The sequence below is a fragment of the Erigeron canadensis genome, chromosome 6 (genome assembly GCF_010389155.1).
Source record: "Erigeron canadensis isolate Cc75 chromosome 6, C_canadensis_v1, whole genome shotgun sequence".
NCBI classification, from domain to species: Eukaryota; Viridiplantae; Streptophyta; class Magnoliopsida; order Asterales; family Asteraceae; genus Erigeron; species Erigeron canadensis.
The window spans coordinates 32,136,823-32,152,066 of NC_057766.1; the positions used below are offsets into that span (position 1 = coordinate 32,136,823).

At 33.8% G+C, this 15,244-nt stretch overlaps 2 protein-coding genes across 3 annotated transcripts; both read right to left on the reverse strand.

The window, feature by feature from the left end:
- Positions 1-1,555: 1,555 nt before the first annotated feature.
- On the reverse strand, positions 1,556-4,918 carry LOC122602552 (tryptophan synthase beta chain 2). The gene is made up of 6 exons (XM_043775155.1): positions 4,746-4,918; positions 3,954-4,287; positions 3,652-3,868; positions 2,930-3,467; positions 2,680-2,778; positions 1,556-1,963 (listed from the first exon to the last, which is right to left on the reverse strand). Exons 1-6 carry the CDS (start codon positions 4,798-4,800, stop codon positions 1,710-1,712), a joined length of 1,497 nt encoding a protein of 498 aa, XP_043631090.1. The 5' UTR covers positions 4,801-4,918; the 3' UTR covers positions 1,556-1,709.
- Positions 4,919-5,369: 451 nt separating this feature from the next.
- LOC122603177 (probable 2,3-bisphosphoglycerate-independent phosphoglycerate mutase) lies at positions 5,370-8,681 on the reverse strand. 2 transcript variants are annotated; one of them, XM_043775813.1, is made up of 6 exons: positions 8,577-8,681; positions 7,865-8,209; positions 7,064-7,209; positions 6,583-6,859; positions 6,227-6,499; positions 5,370-6,134 (listed from the first exon to the last, which is right to left on the reverse strand). In XM_043775813.1, the coding sequence occupies exons 2-6, from the start codon at positions 8,171-8,173 to the stop codon at positions 5,655-5,657; spliced, it is 1,485 nt and encodes a 494-aa protein (XP_043631748.1). In that variant the 5' UTR covers positions 8,174-8,209; positions 8,577-8,681; the 3' UTR covers positions 5,370-5,654. The 2 variants fall into 2 exon arrangements, with proteins under 2 accessions (XP_043631748.1, XP_043631749.1); XM_043775814.1 differs by having other exon boundaries at positions 7,865-8,188; positions 8,577-8,613.
- Between the last annotated feature and the right edge of the window lie 6,563 nt (positions 8,682-15,244).

Sequence of the window (15,244 nt, forward strand, 5' to 3'; positions counted from 1 at the left end):
TTCGAAAGATTGTTGTTTACATAAAACCAGCATAAGAATTACATATTACATGTTAAATAATTGCATAATAACCTTTCATAATTTTTATTTTTTTTCAGTTTTTGCATCGTATTGGTACTTAACCACCAGACCGTATAAGATCAGTGCAACCGGAACTGATCCAGAATACCATCCGTACAGTAGTTTGGTACCACTACCGATGCAGTTTCGGTTTTAGGTAATCTTGTTCAATCCTTAAGTTAGTGTAAAGCATATTATTGTAGCGGACATAACCGAATTTATGTAGATAAAAGATCCACTGCTTTTTTATTTTTTAAATCCCAAAAATTTAGGAAAACAACCACATGTTCTATCAAACAATCTAATGTTATGTGTTAGAGAGATAAGAGGGGGAGAGACATATTCGGACAACAAAAATGTTAATGCAAAAATCCATTCTTGTACCAGAAACAATATTCATTCTACATTTGCAAATGCTAAGAAGTTCTCCCCATATACATATTGTACATTTTTCTTCTTTGTAATATATATCGCGCCAAATTGAGAGGTAGGATCAATGGGAATGTTCGCGAAACTATTGCTCACCCTTTGGTTAATGGGTGGCACCGCAGGCTCGATATATTTGCTAGGCAGAAGGTTTGTAGATATGGGGATGCGGGTTGTGAAGCTGCATAACGAAACATGTTTAGAGGACCCTGTGTTATGGCCAACATGGGTTATGACCCTTATATTGGTTTCGTGCGTCATTGGGCTAATGGGGATTGTGTGTAAACTAAAATTGTTCCAATGGCTCTTTAATATATTGATTAACCTTGGAATTATTTATGTTATTGCGATTATGGTTTGGCGTATACTTGTGTTTGGGTGGCTCAGAAAACCCACATCAATGAGTTTTGATGAAGTTTATAATAATAATTCACCTCTAGATGATGAATACAGGCCAAGGTTGATTGAAGCCATGGCTGCAGACAACAAGTGGGAGGACGTCAATGAGTGCTTACACGAGATAAAATTTTGTGAAGAAGACCGTGGACCTGAAAAGTTCTTTGCTAAAGATGACTGGAAAATAGAAGAGTACTACGAATATTTCTGGGTAATGTTGCAATTTTGTCACGAATGTTGTGTTGTATATTAATAATCAATGGTGTATCATGTAACGGAACTTTGGATTTCAGGAAGGATGTTGCAAGCCACCATCAAGATGTGCAGAAAAGGTAATTTCACTCAAAGGTATAAGTGATGAAGATGATTGCCTAAAATGGGCCAATGCAACCTTAAATAAGCCGAAACATGTGAAATGTTACAACTGTAATTCATGTAAGGCAGCACGCTTGGCAACATACCAAGAAAATCAAGACAAGGTTCGTGCATATACACTTATTGCTGCTGCTTTCCTCTTTGTCGCAAATCTCTTTGTTGGGATGGGCGGTTTCACCTAAAGGAACAAGCAAACAGGGTAGTTCTAATGCACCGTTCTATCTATTTCTTATTTGAACATACATGTAATGTGAATTTATGTTTTTTAGTAGGCTGGATTAAAGGTTACATAAGTTTGTAAGTTCAGACATATTATTTTTTCTATTCCTAAAGTTCCATCGAATGGCTTTATTAGCTACAAATTGTGTCGTTACTTGGATATAAGATGAAGTAGCTTTGACAATAAGATAATTTGTATGATAATGATGTTGAAAAGACAAAAGTTGTAACCTTTAGCCCAAATGTGGAATATTAGCAAGAGAAACTTGTATCCTGTCTTCCGAGAAAGACAAATCAACCATGGAACCCTGCAAATACTTCTCATAAGCAGGAAGGTCAAAATGGCCATGTCCACACATTGCCATTAAGATAACTTTTGATTCTCCACTCTCTTTGCATTGAAGAGCTTCCCGTATTGCTGCAGCTATGGCATGTGTGGGCTCGGGTGCTGGTATCAGTCCTTCTGTCCGGGCAAACTGTATCGCCCCTGCAGCAGTTTAATTCACCAAATTCAGTTAGTTAAATGTTTTTTGGATCGTTGGTTTTGATTTCACTTGAACTTCATGGGTACTATCGTCAACTTTTATCGTGAATGGGATCCAAGCCACCTCCATAATAAACACACAATTAGAAGAACACACATTGATAGCCTAAATGATTAGACATTATAAGCAGTAACCTATAACAGTTATAATTATGTTATAATTATAACTGTTATAGGTTATAATATGTTATAGGTTATAATTATGTTATATAACTGTTATATGTTATAATTATAACAGTTATAATTATGTTATGTGATCCCCAATTGATACTTTCTTTGTAACAAGAAAGTTGTGACAGTTTAATGGCGTAAAAGGACAACTTTGAATCCAAATCAAGATCATATTTTTGCTCTTAACGCTGACAGTGTGTTACTGGCGCTTCATTTTATTTTTTGGTGTTTTCCTTTTGGTGTTTATGATATGTAATATGTAAATAATCCTTGCATATTTGGTGACAATTATCAACTTGGTAGTTGTTTATAATGGAATGAGAGTTTAGTTGGTCGTTCAAAAATAAAATAAAATGCTGACAGGTGCAGATAATTAATTTGAACTTATAAACTAAATATAAAGGAAAAACGATGCAAAACCCATGGGACATCCATATAGAAAGTATAGTTATTTTCACGGGCCAGATGGATAGCGGAAGTAAGTATACCTTGAAAGCACTCAATCTGTGGAATTGCAATTGCTTCCATGAAACCCAATTCATAGAGATGTGATATCAGTGGCGCCATACCATGATAACGCAATCCTCCTACAAATATCAGCAAACTTATGTTTCAGATGATATAAATAACCTTTGAATTTCTTTAACAAGGTTATCTTTCGATTTAAGTTCGTAATATAACATTATGATGTTAATTATATGTGTTTAGAAGTTGAATTAGTTATACGAAAATAATTACCAGAATGAATAGGGTCAGGAATGAAGTCATGACCAAGTGTATGCATTTTCATCAAAGGAGTCATTCCAGCAGTATCGCCATAATCATAAGCATAAACACCTTTTGTCAGAGAAGGGCAAGCTGTAGGCTCAACGGCTCGTATAAGAGGGTTGATTTTCCCTTTAAGTTTTTCTCGTATGAAAGGAAAACAAAGCCCTGCAAAATTCGACCCACCCCCCGTACATCCAATGATCACATCAGGGGTCTCCCCTAATGCCTCCATCTGTTTAATACACTCTTCCCCAATAACCGTCTGATGTAACAGAACATGATTCAGAACACTACCTAAACAGTACTTGGTGTCTTCATTAAGAGCTGCCATCTCAACAGCCTCAGAAATTGCTATTCCCAAACTACCCGGACTTGATGGATCCATTTCAAGAATTTTCCGACCCGATTCAGTAATGTTGGAAGGAGAAGGGTGAACTGTAGCTCCCCAAGTTTGCATCATTAGTTTCCGATATGGTTTCTGATCGTAAGAAGCTCGAACTTGCCACACCTACAGACAAGCCATAGTGTAAGTTACAAGAACTATTCATTTTAAATTAGCCGAAAAGATGGAAATGTAACTTTCTATCATTCAGAATGTCCATTTAAAACACTTGCAAAACAGTTATTTGGCAGTAAATGATTTCTTATCAGACTAAAAACTAATAAAGTTCTCAACTTTGAATACAACTTACTTCACAATTGAGACCAAATAGGCTGCAAGCAAATGCCAAAGAACTTCCCCATTGACCAGCACCAGTTTCGGTGACAATGTTCTTGACACCTTGTTGTGCATTATACCAAACTTGAGGAACAGCGGTGTTTGGTTTGTGTGACCCGGCTGGACTCACACCTTCATACTTGTAATAAATTCTTGCAGGTGTATCAAGTAGTTTCTCCAACCTCTTGGCTCTGAATAAAACTCAGATATGTTAATATGTAAATTAGTTTCTGACCATGGAATGTTATATTTCTAAAATCCACAATGAAAACCAACCTTATTAGAGGGGTAGGACGCCAAAGCCTGTAGATGTCAACAACTTCATCAGGAATCGCAATGAATCGTTCACTGCTGATTTCTTGCTTAATCAACTCATCAGGAAAGAGATGAGACAGGTCTTGAGGTTGTAATGGTGCATGTGTCTTTGGATGCAAAGGCGGGGGAGGTTTGATGGGTAGGTCAGCAATGATGTTATACCAATGCGTAGGGATTTCGGTTGGTGCAGCACGTGGACTGAGAGACATAGTCGTTTTTCCTTTCTCCCGAAATGAGAAGTTCAAATGATTGCGATTTGCATTAAATGATAAATATTTATGCTTTATTCCCTCACCTGGAAGGTTAGAATGAGTTTATATACTGTAAATAACAGAATAAACTAGTAGGATATGAACTTGGTTGCCCTTCTGTAACAGAATGATCTATCCAACTTCTTACTACATGTTATAACCATTCAAATAACTAAAGGCATCACATAAACTTGGGACATAGTTACTGATAAATGAACAATCATCCGCTAATCTGAAATGAATATAACTTAAAAGATTACAACAGTTTCTATTTTTATATAAAGATTGAAACAGTTAGCTACAAATTGATATGAATATTGATAGTTTTAACCTAGTCAGTTCAAATACCAACAGCAACAACCACCATACCCAATCTTGCAAGAAGCAGGGTATGATGGGTAGGTATGATATACATAGCTCTACTGCAGTCAGTTCAGATACTAAGAATACTAATTCCAATGCACAATGAAATAACCACTAAACAGAATGTATGTTTCTTTACCTTTGAAAGAAAGATTTGAGCTCTGAATGACTGAAAGAGAAAGAGATTGAGACATTGCAGTTGCAGGGGTGTGGAAATTGATGGGGAGCTACAGACTGCAGAAAGCTTTAGGGTTTTGTCATTTTGTAATTAACAATTGCATTTGCTGACATGTGGACCAATTTCCGTAGATCACTTTCATGCATTCAACATTTGCGTTGACTATTCACAGTAAGACAGATATGTTCATATGTGAGTCCAAAACATGTGTAATGTTTTGGGTTCTATTTTTGGACTGGCACAGTGGCACACATGTAATACTATCAAAATCATGTTATTTAAGAGAACAAAAAGTTAAAACATTAGAGTTACCCTCTTATTCTGTAGCAGAAGTCTTTATTTTTTGCCTGTTATATTTTACCCAAGGCTCAACTATAGGATCCATCTTGGTATGTTTCAAGGGACTAAATTAATAAGATGTTAAATAAAATACAGCGGAGGGCTATCAGTCATCAGAGATATATGCAGCTACATGCATGTGTCTGATGACTTGGTGAACACGCTTTGGATCTTCCGTTGCAGCTATCGTTTCTATAAACATGGGAAAGTCACCGTAGCTTACAAATTTGACATGTACAAAAAAAATTAAGTTCAAAAGATCACATAAGCTTTGGCATTTGTATTCAAAATTATTGTCTTACATACTACAATTGATTCCTTTTTCCGATCATAACCTCTGAAAAGTGGGTCCAACCACAAGGGTTGGCACCTAAGCGGTCATATCTGGCGTGATCCTAAACGGTGCACACAGATTGTCTTTAAGTTCTTTAAAGCTTCATGGTAAAAATGTAAGTGTGAACTGCATCAGAAGATAGGTATAACTTCAACATCATTTTTATCACCCAGGGAACAGTTATTCTTGAAGCTTGTTCAAAATTCAAGTTCAAGAAATTTCTTAATAATTCCCATCATCTCACTTCCCGGAAATCGCCCAAGACAACCCTTTGCCACCGCCAGTTCATCTAACTTCCAAACTGAATCACCAGAAAAGGCTTGATTTTGCTGACTTCTTTCCTCTTCTGTCACCACATCTGCTGATAAGTCTTCACCAGCTTTAATAACCGGGAGTGGAAATGTATCAAGGGAAGTTTGCAAGACCACAGATTCTCCGCCAACTGCACCCACATAGTCTCTCAAACGACACAGTGTAAACGGTACAGGTTCAAAGCTGTGATCCCCGTATTCAACAGGAGTCGAGTGGTCTCCGGTGACACAAAGGGAAAACTGGAATTGCCCTGTCGACTCTGCCTCCCAAAGAAGCCTGGCAAGTTGCCCTATGGCTTTGTCAACTGCTTCCAACCCTTTGACTTTAAAGACACTTGCTTTATCATGGCCTGCATCGTCTATTGCCTGCAATTTACAAATCAAGAATTTCAACATTTCCATATGGGCAAGAAAGAAAACACTTTCACCTACATGGTCTTAAGAATAGTGGTTAATACCTTTATATGAAGGAATCCAAAATCATAGCCGTCTGAAGGGCCATGTTTGTGCTCATCTTCTCCTGGTACAAAAACATTGGGGCAAGTCTGCAAAGGTGATGACAAAGCCTTTGCTATTGCAGTGGCTTTGGATGTCAATAAGGTTCGATAATCTCCTGTAGCTCCAGGAGCTTCTAGAATATCAATGCCAAGTGATAACCCAAGCCCAGCTATGATCTTCGTGGGAGCTACCATGCATGGTCGTAGTCCATGATTCTTTTGAAATGTGGGAACCTGTAACAAGTCACATCACCATGAAGAAAGACGTCCTTTTTTATGAAGAGATACTATAAAGGTTATAGAGTTATAGACCATACCTCAATCCTAATACCACAGCCTCGTAAAAGGACAATATTGGCAATGTTTTTCCCTTCAGAAGCACGTTTTCCATTCAGAGGATGAGCAACCAAAATTTTAGAAATTTCTTTAGATAATTCATTTACAACGGTTGCAGTATGTTTTGCTTCTTCTGTATCATCAAGAGCTTGTGCTTGTAAAAGTAAGCGGTTATCCTTCAAAGGGTCCGTTCCTGATATATTTCCACTTAGTTTAGGTCCTTTCACAACAACCCCACATCTGTGTTCCGTTGCATACCTGAAATAAATTTAAAATAGCATAAGAACTATATACAATTTTATATATCAGCATCATTTGAGACTACTGTATCATTTAAGAATCCTTTATCCCATTAAAACTGCAACATCAATATTAATGGGACGATTGCAACTTTTAATAACTTAACATGCAAATTATTATTAATACAACTAAACTAATGGATTGAATTGGGTTCAAGCATACCTGACTCTGACTTCATAATCAGGAAAAGATGGCAACTTCATTTTATCTAGCGCCGCACACAAGATGGGCCCTTCTTCTTCAAAGTGCCGATCAGCTCTTCTGCTGGTGACTACTCCTTTTTTCTCATCCAACGTTGCAAAGTTTGACTGATAGATTGTCAAAGAATTTAAAATCAGCCTCAACCACAAACAAGAAACAAATAAGCTACCAACTACCAAGTTAGTGGCTTTCTATCACACAACAGAACATGTATGGCAGAACTAATGTCCCAATCTTGCCCTTTAACAAAGATTGAGATCAAGAACTAGTATTACCTATTCTTCAGTCAAGCCAAAGATAAAAACCATTCACTATAATGTAAGAACACAAGAGAGCAACATCTAATCATAATTCTTCTTGTGAAAGTCTTTTTTCATCATTTATCTTCACAAATGTGCTTAAAACTAGGATATTCTTGTATAGATGTTGATAGGTTGTATTAAACTCCACTTTTAAGCTAAACTGAACTATTGAAGAGCAATCAAAGCGATTGTAAGAGTTCTAGTTGGAGCCAAACAACAGGGCAAAAGTATGATAATATCCAAAGAGGTATTAAAATTTTGACGACACCAAAAATTAAAAACGGCAATTTTACTCAACTGCAGCAAAATGATCTGATATCAATCAATTAATAGTCAACTTGAACAGTCATCCTCGATATTTGCAAATTACTGAAATCTGCTCACAACATTGCTACCGGATAAAATAAGTAATAAATATTGTAGCAAAGCGAAAGCAAGAAAAAGAGACAAGTACCCATACCTTAAAAGCAATATCCCCTGGGGCCATCGCCAATCCAGCACCCATAGATTCAAACGCACCTCGTCCACGGTAATACACTCGAGGGTCATAACCTAGAAGAGAAAGATGGGCAGTGTCACTTCCACATCCTAACCCAACTTCAACCGGGTCCATAAGACCATTAACTCCAGCAGAAGCAATGGCATCCAAATTTGGCACTTTAGCAGCTTCTAAAGGAGTCTTGTAACCAAATCTCGGAATCGACACATCTCCCAATCCATCAATCAACACAAAAGCAACTCTTTTACGCGGTTTCTTAGTATCAACCATGCTTCTTTTTCACACCTTTTCAAAATTATCTAACACCTTTAAAGTTCCAATATAAAGATCAGATCATCAATAATAAGCTATTCCAAACAAAATATATATCTTCAATTATAAACAATTAGTAGCTCAAAGTTAAGAAAGTTTCAAAATTTCACAATATCATACTAGTAATCAATAATCATGCCATATAATATAAAGAACATACTATAACTAAATATAGTTTATCTAGGGTTCATAATCAAAATAATCATATTGCATGCAAGAACATGTCTTTAGTGAAACTAAATTAATAAACTTTACAATGAAAATTAAAACAATGTTAATGATACCCAATCCTGCCATGAGCTGGGTACGAGGAAGGTGAGACGTAGACAAAAGCTGATTTTGTAACAGATAAATAACTGACCTGATTCAGTGAAGGGTTTTGATCTACAGAAAATTTGGGGAAGATGGTGTTGAAAAGGTTTGCATTTTGATGAGTTTAATTGCTTTTTTACTAGATTGGGGCCAAGAAGAATCTATTCCTGGGTCAAGAAAAGAAAAAGTTATAAGTAAATGTAAAAACGTAAATAAAAAAATCGTACTAAAAAAAATAAAATAAAATAATCGTACTCATTCTCGTATTTCACCGAATAAAATCAAACGTGTGGCTGCTAAAATACACGACGTTACACGCTTGATTTATTTCATTTTTTTTGGTTTTTATTGCACTTTTATTTTTCAAGTGTTTTTATACATCAAAAATAATGTAATACTAGAGTGATAGGTCATAGGTCATAAGATGGTGAGTGATAGGTCATAAAGTGTGATAGTCAAATGCCTTAATCGTACGGGTTCCGCCCTCAGATTTAAATATTCGTCGAAAGTATATCGAATGACAATTCTAATGAAACAGCATGAAATTTTAAGAACACCCATATAATTTTTTATAATTTATCGATGTACGGTGTGTGAGATAAAAGATTTTTAATGAATTGGAGCAATAAATGATTTGTGGATGAGAGAAAAAAAAAATGATTGGTTGAGATTTGAGAAAAAAAAAAGGTGTTTGGTAATATATAATTAATAGAAGGGCATTTTAAAGAAGTAAATATTGAAACTTAAAATGTTATACAAGGGAAATCTGCTTTATAATATACGAGAGTAAATACCCCGCGCTGCGACGGTAAAATGGTGGGATGACAGGTCATAAAGTGTGATAGCCAAAGGCCTTAACTGTACGGGTTCCGCTCTCGGATTTAAAAATTCGTTGAAAGTATATCGAATGACATCTCTAATGAAAGAGCATGAAATTTTAAGAACACCCACATAATTTTTATAATTTATCGATATACGATTTGTGAGATAAAAGATTTTGAATGAATTGGAGGAGTAAATGATTTATGGAGGAGAGAGAAAAAAGATGATTGGTTGAGATTTAAGTAAAGAAAAATGGCGTTTGGTAATATAGAATTAATAGAATGGGCATTTTGAGAAAGTAAATGTTGAAACTAAAAATTTTAGACAGGGTAACTCTGGTTTATAATATAGTATAGATAATATATATCTCTTCTCTCTATCTGAGGATAATTTTTTGATTAATTGGTCATTATGAAAGAATGCTATGTATGATTTTTTTATATGTGTCATACTCACATTAATTTTCTACATTTAAGCATTATTTTAAAATTTTATTTTCTATCATAATCATCATTAATGATAATGCATATATAATGATAAATTGTAAGATACGGTTAAAAGAAATAGTTGGAATCCTATACTATTGGGTAATTAATTTTATACCATTAAACTTAACGTTTAAAAGATTTTTTTAAAAAATTAAATTAGTTATACGAAAATTTGGAATCCTAAGTCATTATCTAATTTAAATATAGATTTTAATATTGACATATATGTAAATAAATAAAGAATAAAAAAATTCCTTTATACTTTATCATACTTATCACATAGTGATTTCTTCCTTTTATTCCGTTGATTTTAAAATGTCCAAAAATTTTAACTTCCATTTTTTAAATTGATAACTAGTTAGGATTGATAATTAAGATTAATATATGCATACACACATGGCAATTTAAATAAAATAATTTAATGAAAAATGACAAAATAATCAAAAATCTTGTGTCAATCTCTTATAAATGTTAACTAAGAGAAAAACTATCATCTTTTAGTTATATAGAGAAGATTTTTCATCTCCCATATATTATTATTATTATTATTATCATCATCATCATCATCATCTTATGGATATCTACCACTTTAATTTAATTATCATAATTAACTGTTTCATGTATATCTCTTTAAACTTAATTGATAGATTTCTTTTTCACTAAGATACAAAGTTACGGTTATAATTAGTATATATATTCACAGATTATACATTATTCTTGTTCTTCTTTCTTTTATATAACTAAAAGAGGATATAATTTATTTTTTCTTTTAAAGGTTTATATCTTTAAAAAATTTTCAAACATTATTATATATATTTTTCTATAGTAAATTAATTATCAGTATTTTATCTATCTTTTCAAATGAGTTTGTTTTTTTTTTGTTTTTTTGTCTCTTTTTCTCTTATATAGTAATTTTTTTTTAATTTTGAGCTAACTTGTGATTTTCTTATGGATTATAAAGAGATGAATGATGTTTTATAATCTCCAAATATATTCGTCTTTTGTTCTTTTAATTTGATTGTTTCACTTTTTTTGGTTTCTAATAAGTATATTAGTTATTATTATATTACCGTCTAACGAACAGGTTTAATCTAGTGTGTGTATATATATATATATGTTTATGGTATATAGGGGTGCGTTATTTAGAGTACAAACAATCCAAAAAGTACAAAGTACAAGGCACCCGTTCGATCTTCTTCCCCCTTCTTCCATCTTCTCTGACGAGACTACCGCCGCCAGCCACCATCTTCTTCTCTGGCGACCACCACACCTTCTCCTTCTTCCTTCTTCTCCGGCGAGACAACCACCGCTACCACTTCCGACGACTTTTCCAGCGAGAATCAAGTTCGTTTTCTGATGGATACGGTACGGGCGTTGCCCTCATCTGTTCTAAACTGGTTGTCAAGGGACGCATATAGAAATTGTATGGATTTGATGAGTGGCGATCCAAGAGATGGTGGCGGTTTGATACAGTACGGATGAAGCCCTTGTTGTCGATGCCGACATCGTGGTTGGGATAGTCGGAGATGATAGTGGTGGCGGTGGTTGTCTCAACGGAGAAGAAGGAGGCGGTGGCTGGCGGAGGCAGTCTCGCCGGAAAAGAAGTAAGAATGAGGAAGAAGACATCCCTTTGTACTTTATGTACCTTTTGGATTGCTTGTACTATAAATCTCTTTCCCCTATGGTATACATCAAACAACTATTTGGATGTATATATATATATATATATATATGAGTACATACAATATCTGAAGTTTGTAAGTTAAATACATGCACTAAATTGTTAAATAACTCAACTTAATTGTCTAATTTAATCTGGTTTTTATGTCATTTTCACAAGTTGAGGGACTAAAACTGTGTAGATTAATTTATGAAGAAGGCACAAGGGTTGAGGTGACGTTGACGGAATATAAAGGGCTGAAGACAAACTTTTGGCTCTATTTATACGCAGCTATTAACAGCCTAGGGTTTTGAATATTCTCTTTTAACCGTTTTAGTGTTTACTGTTATGATGTAGTGAGAAATGAGAGATTGTTCCTTTTTTTGATTTTATATTTAAAACTACGAGACAAAGTATCTGTGCGTTGCGGCGGTGAAATGGTGGGGTGATAGGTCATAAGAGGCGATAGGTCATAGAGTGTGATAGCCAAATGTTTTAGCCGTCCGGGCTCCGCCCTCGGATTTAAAAATTCTTCGAAAATATATCGAATGACATCTCTAATGAAAGAGCATGAAATTGTAAGAACACCCATATAATTTTTATAATTTATCGATGTACGTTTTTTGAGATAAAAGATTTTGAATGTATTAGAGAAATAAAATGATTTATGAAGGATAGTGAAAAATAAGTGGTTGAGATTTGAGAATGAAGGAAAAAATAAGTGGTTGAGATTTCTTCTAAAGATGTAATGAATTAGTGATATGAGTATTTTGGGGTTTTCACTTAGTTAAAGTTAAAAAAATAGAGCAAACAAATGCTTTATAATGTATTAGAGATGGAGATAGAAATTTAACGTTTATGTTTTGATTGTGCTTTTGTATCCAAAACCCTTAATTTCCTTTATATCTGGACGTCTATTTACGTATACTTTGCACTTTAATCAAGTATCGTATTTGAATTCTATATAAGTTTTAGAATTTTTTTTATCATAAACACAAATATAGTTAAATTACATAGTTTAGACATTCATTTATAGTTTACTACATTTTAATTTCATATCCTAGTTTTTGCAGGATTTTCTTATAAATAAAATTTTCATTTGTTAAAAAAAAAATGGAGATAATTAGTGTTCGATCGTATAAAAAATGTAAAAACCAATTTAGTTAGAAGTAAACTAAATTTCTATTTTAGAAGTAATCAAATGATAGCAGAAGTGTAATACATAAATATCACTTTAATCACAAAATTATGAAAAGCAATTTTAAGGGTGGACGAAGTACGTAGGGTATCTAATTGAACACTGCCCTGTGGTAGTGGAACCTAATAGGCGGGAGGAGGGTGAGGAAAGCTGTCCCCGGGTGTGTCTCCACCCTTATATTCTTTTTTTTTTGTGTGTGTCTTATGTTGTCTTTTCTTTTTAATTGAATGGGGAGGTACTCCGTGCAAGTGGAGAAAAAACGGAGAAAAGAAGAAAAGGTGGAAAGGGGTGACGAGGAGTGGGGAGGTATTCCCCCACCCTAAAAAGATTATTGACACTTTGATTGGATTGAAAAATAGATACTTGAATAATTGGATGTTTTAAGCAGACAACAAACAAACATGTGACATATAAGACTGAAGGGAGTGGGGCGATCCCCGGATTCCCCACCCCCTCTGTTCGTCGCTTCCATCGTCAGCTACACCAGCCCGAGATGACGATAGGGCCAAAAAAATGAAAATGGCGATAGAAATCGATCGCCTCCCACAACTTTGACTATTGCTTTTGATTGGTTAGCAACGAACGACTAGTTATATATATATATACTTCGTTTACTTTAGTTGTTTTTTATTTGTTGGATTTTTTTCCCCTATTATACATTAGAAGCTGAACTGGTGTGACTTTCTTTAGTTATGCAATAATGTCTTTTATATATTTCGTGTATATATGTGTGTGTGTGTGTGTGCGTGTTTGTAATTTTTTAGTATAAAAAGTAGAAAAATAAACTAATTATTAGTATGCGACACATGGCAAGAGTCCCCTATCCTCCAAGTAGCTTCACTCCCACCTTTTTAAGGGGCTACCCAATGTGTAACATGGCGCCACATGTCGCGAGTCGCCCACAAATGGGATAACCTCACTCCTCTCAGCTTAAGTATAGTAAAAAAAATAAACTAATTATTAGTATGCGACACATGGCAAGAGTCCCCCATCCTCCAAGTAGCCTCACTCACTCACTCCCACCTTTTTAAGGGGCTACCCAATGTGTAACATGACGCCACATGTCGTGAGTCGCCCACAAATGGGATAGCCTCACTCCTCTCAGCCTAAGTATAGTATATATTATTACAAATTATTTTACCTACACGATATGCGGCAATTAAAATTGTTAGTATACAATAGGTTACGATAACTATCTAATGTATTTATAAATATGTTATGGGAATAATTGTGTTTTGCATGGGTTTGTGAAACGATTGGTTATCGAAAACTGTAGAACTTATATATTTATATATAAAAACTACATTCAATAATCATGAATATAAAAAAAAAATTTTAAAAATAATCATGAATCACTGAATAAAAAACCACTCACCCAATTAATTACAGAAAACATACCAATAATATGAAAAAAGATATGAAAATTTCCCCGCAAGAGTCTTCTGAAAACGTTTGCCATTTGCAAATCATACTCTATGTATATGTATCTTGCAAAGTCTAATATAATATTAAATTAAATAACATCTTCTATAACCAAAGCTTTCAATATAGTAGATGTACGTGTACTTTACAAACTCTAACGTAACATTATATTAAAAATATTTTTGGCAAAAAATCTATCAAATCCCACGATTCTTATTAGTTATTGACAAAAGTTCAAATATTCTTTTTGACAGATTCGATTGGATCCCTGCTTCATAAATACTATAATCAAATATCAAAAGTATCAATATCAATATTAATGTATATGCTTTCATGTCATAGCTAGTTATATAATAAATATTGTAAAAAATATAGAGATGTCACATAAGATAAATCTTATATGGCAATTTTTTAATATAGTTTGGAGTTTGAAGAATGTTTTAAAAGGCTATGATTCCTACTCTTTTAATAAATATATAGATAGATATAAGTTTTCACTCTAAAGGTTTTTTTTATAATTATTAGTATTCGTTACATACTTACATAGTGATGATCATTTACAATTATTAAAAGAGAAACTGTTTGATGACTTGATCATAGTTTTGATTGCATGTGACATTTAAGGTTACCACTGCCAATTGTTGAGCCACTTTTGTGACATCGTGAACCACAAATATAACTTCAACAACAGAAGTCCATGAAAGATATTTTTACACTTAATTATCAACGAGATACGTTACCCGGACGATGACCCGGGAAACATTATATTTATTGTGTTCCGTATTATTTAAAAATTATTACATGCTTTTAAAAACATTATTTAGCTCAAAACCTGAGTTGATATTGATTTTTTAATGATTAAGCAATTATAAATTAGAAAAAATCTACGATATAATTTTATAACAAATTAATATAGTATATAAATTTTAAAAGATAATAAGTATGAAAGTAGAATATATAAAATAAAAAAAAAATTAATAAGAAAAACATAATTAAAGCTAATTTCTTAAATCATTGAAAATAGAAAGTGAAAAAAAAATAATCCATAATAATAAAACATAACCGAAATAACATTGAAACTAATAAGTATAACAATCAAATTTTTCGGAGATGGTTAGGTATATATA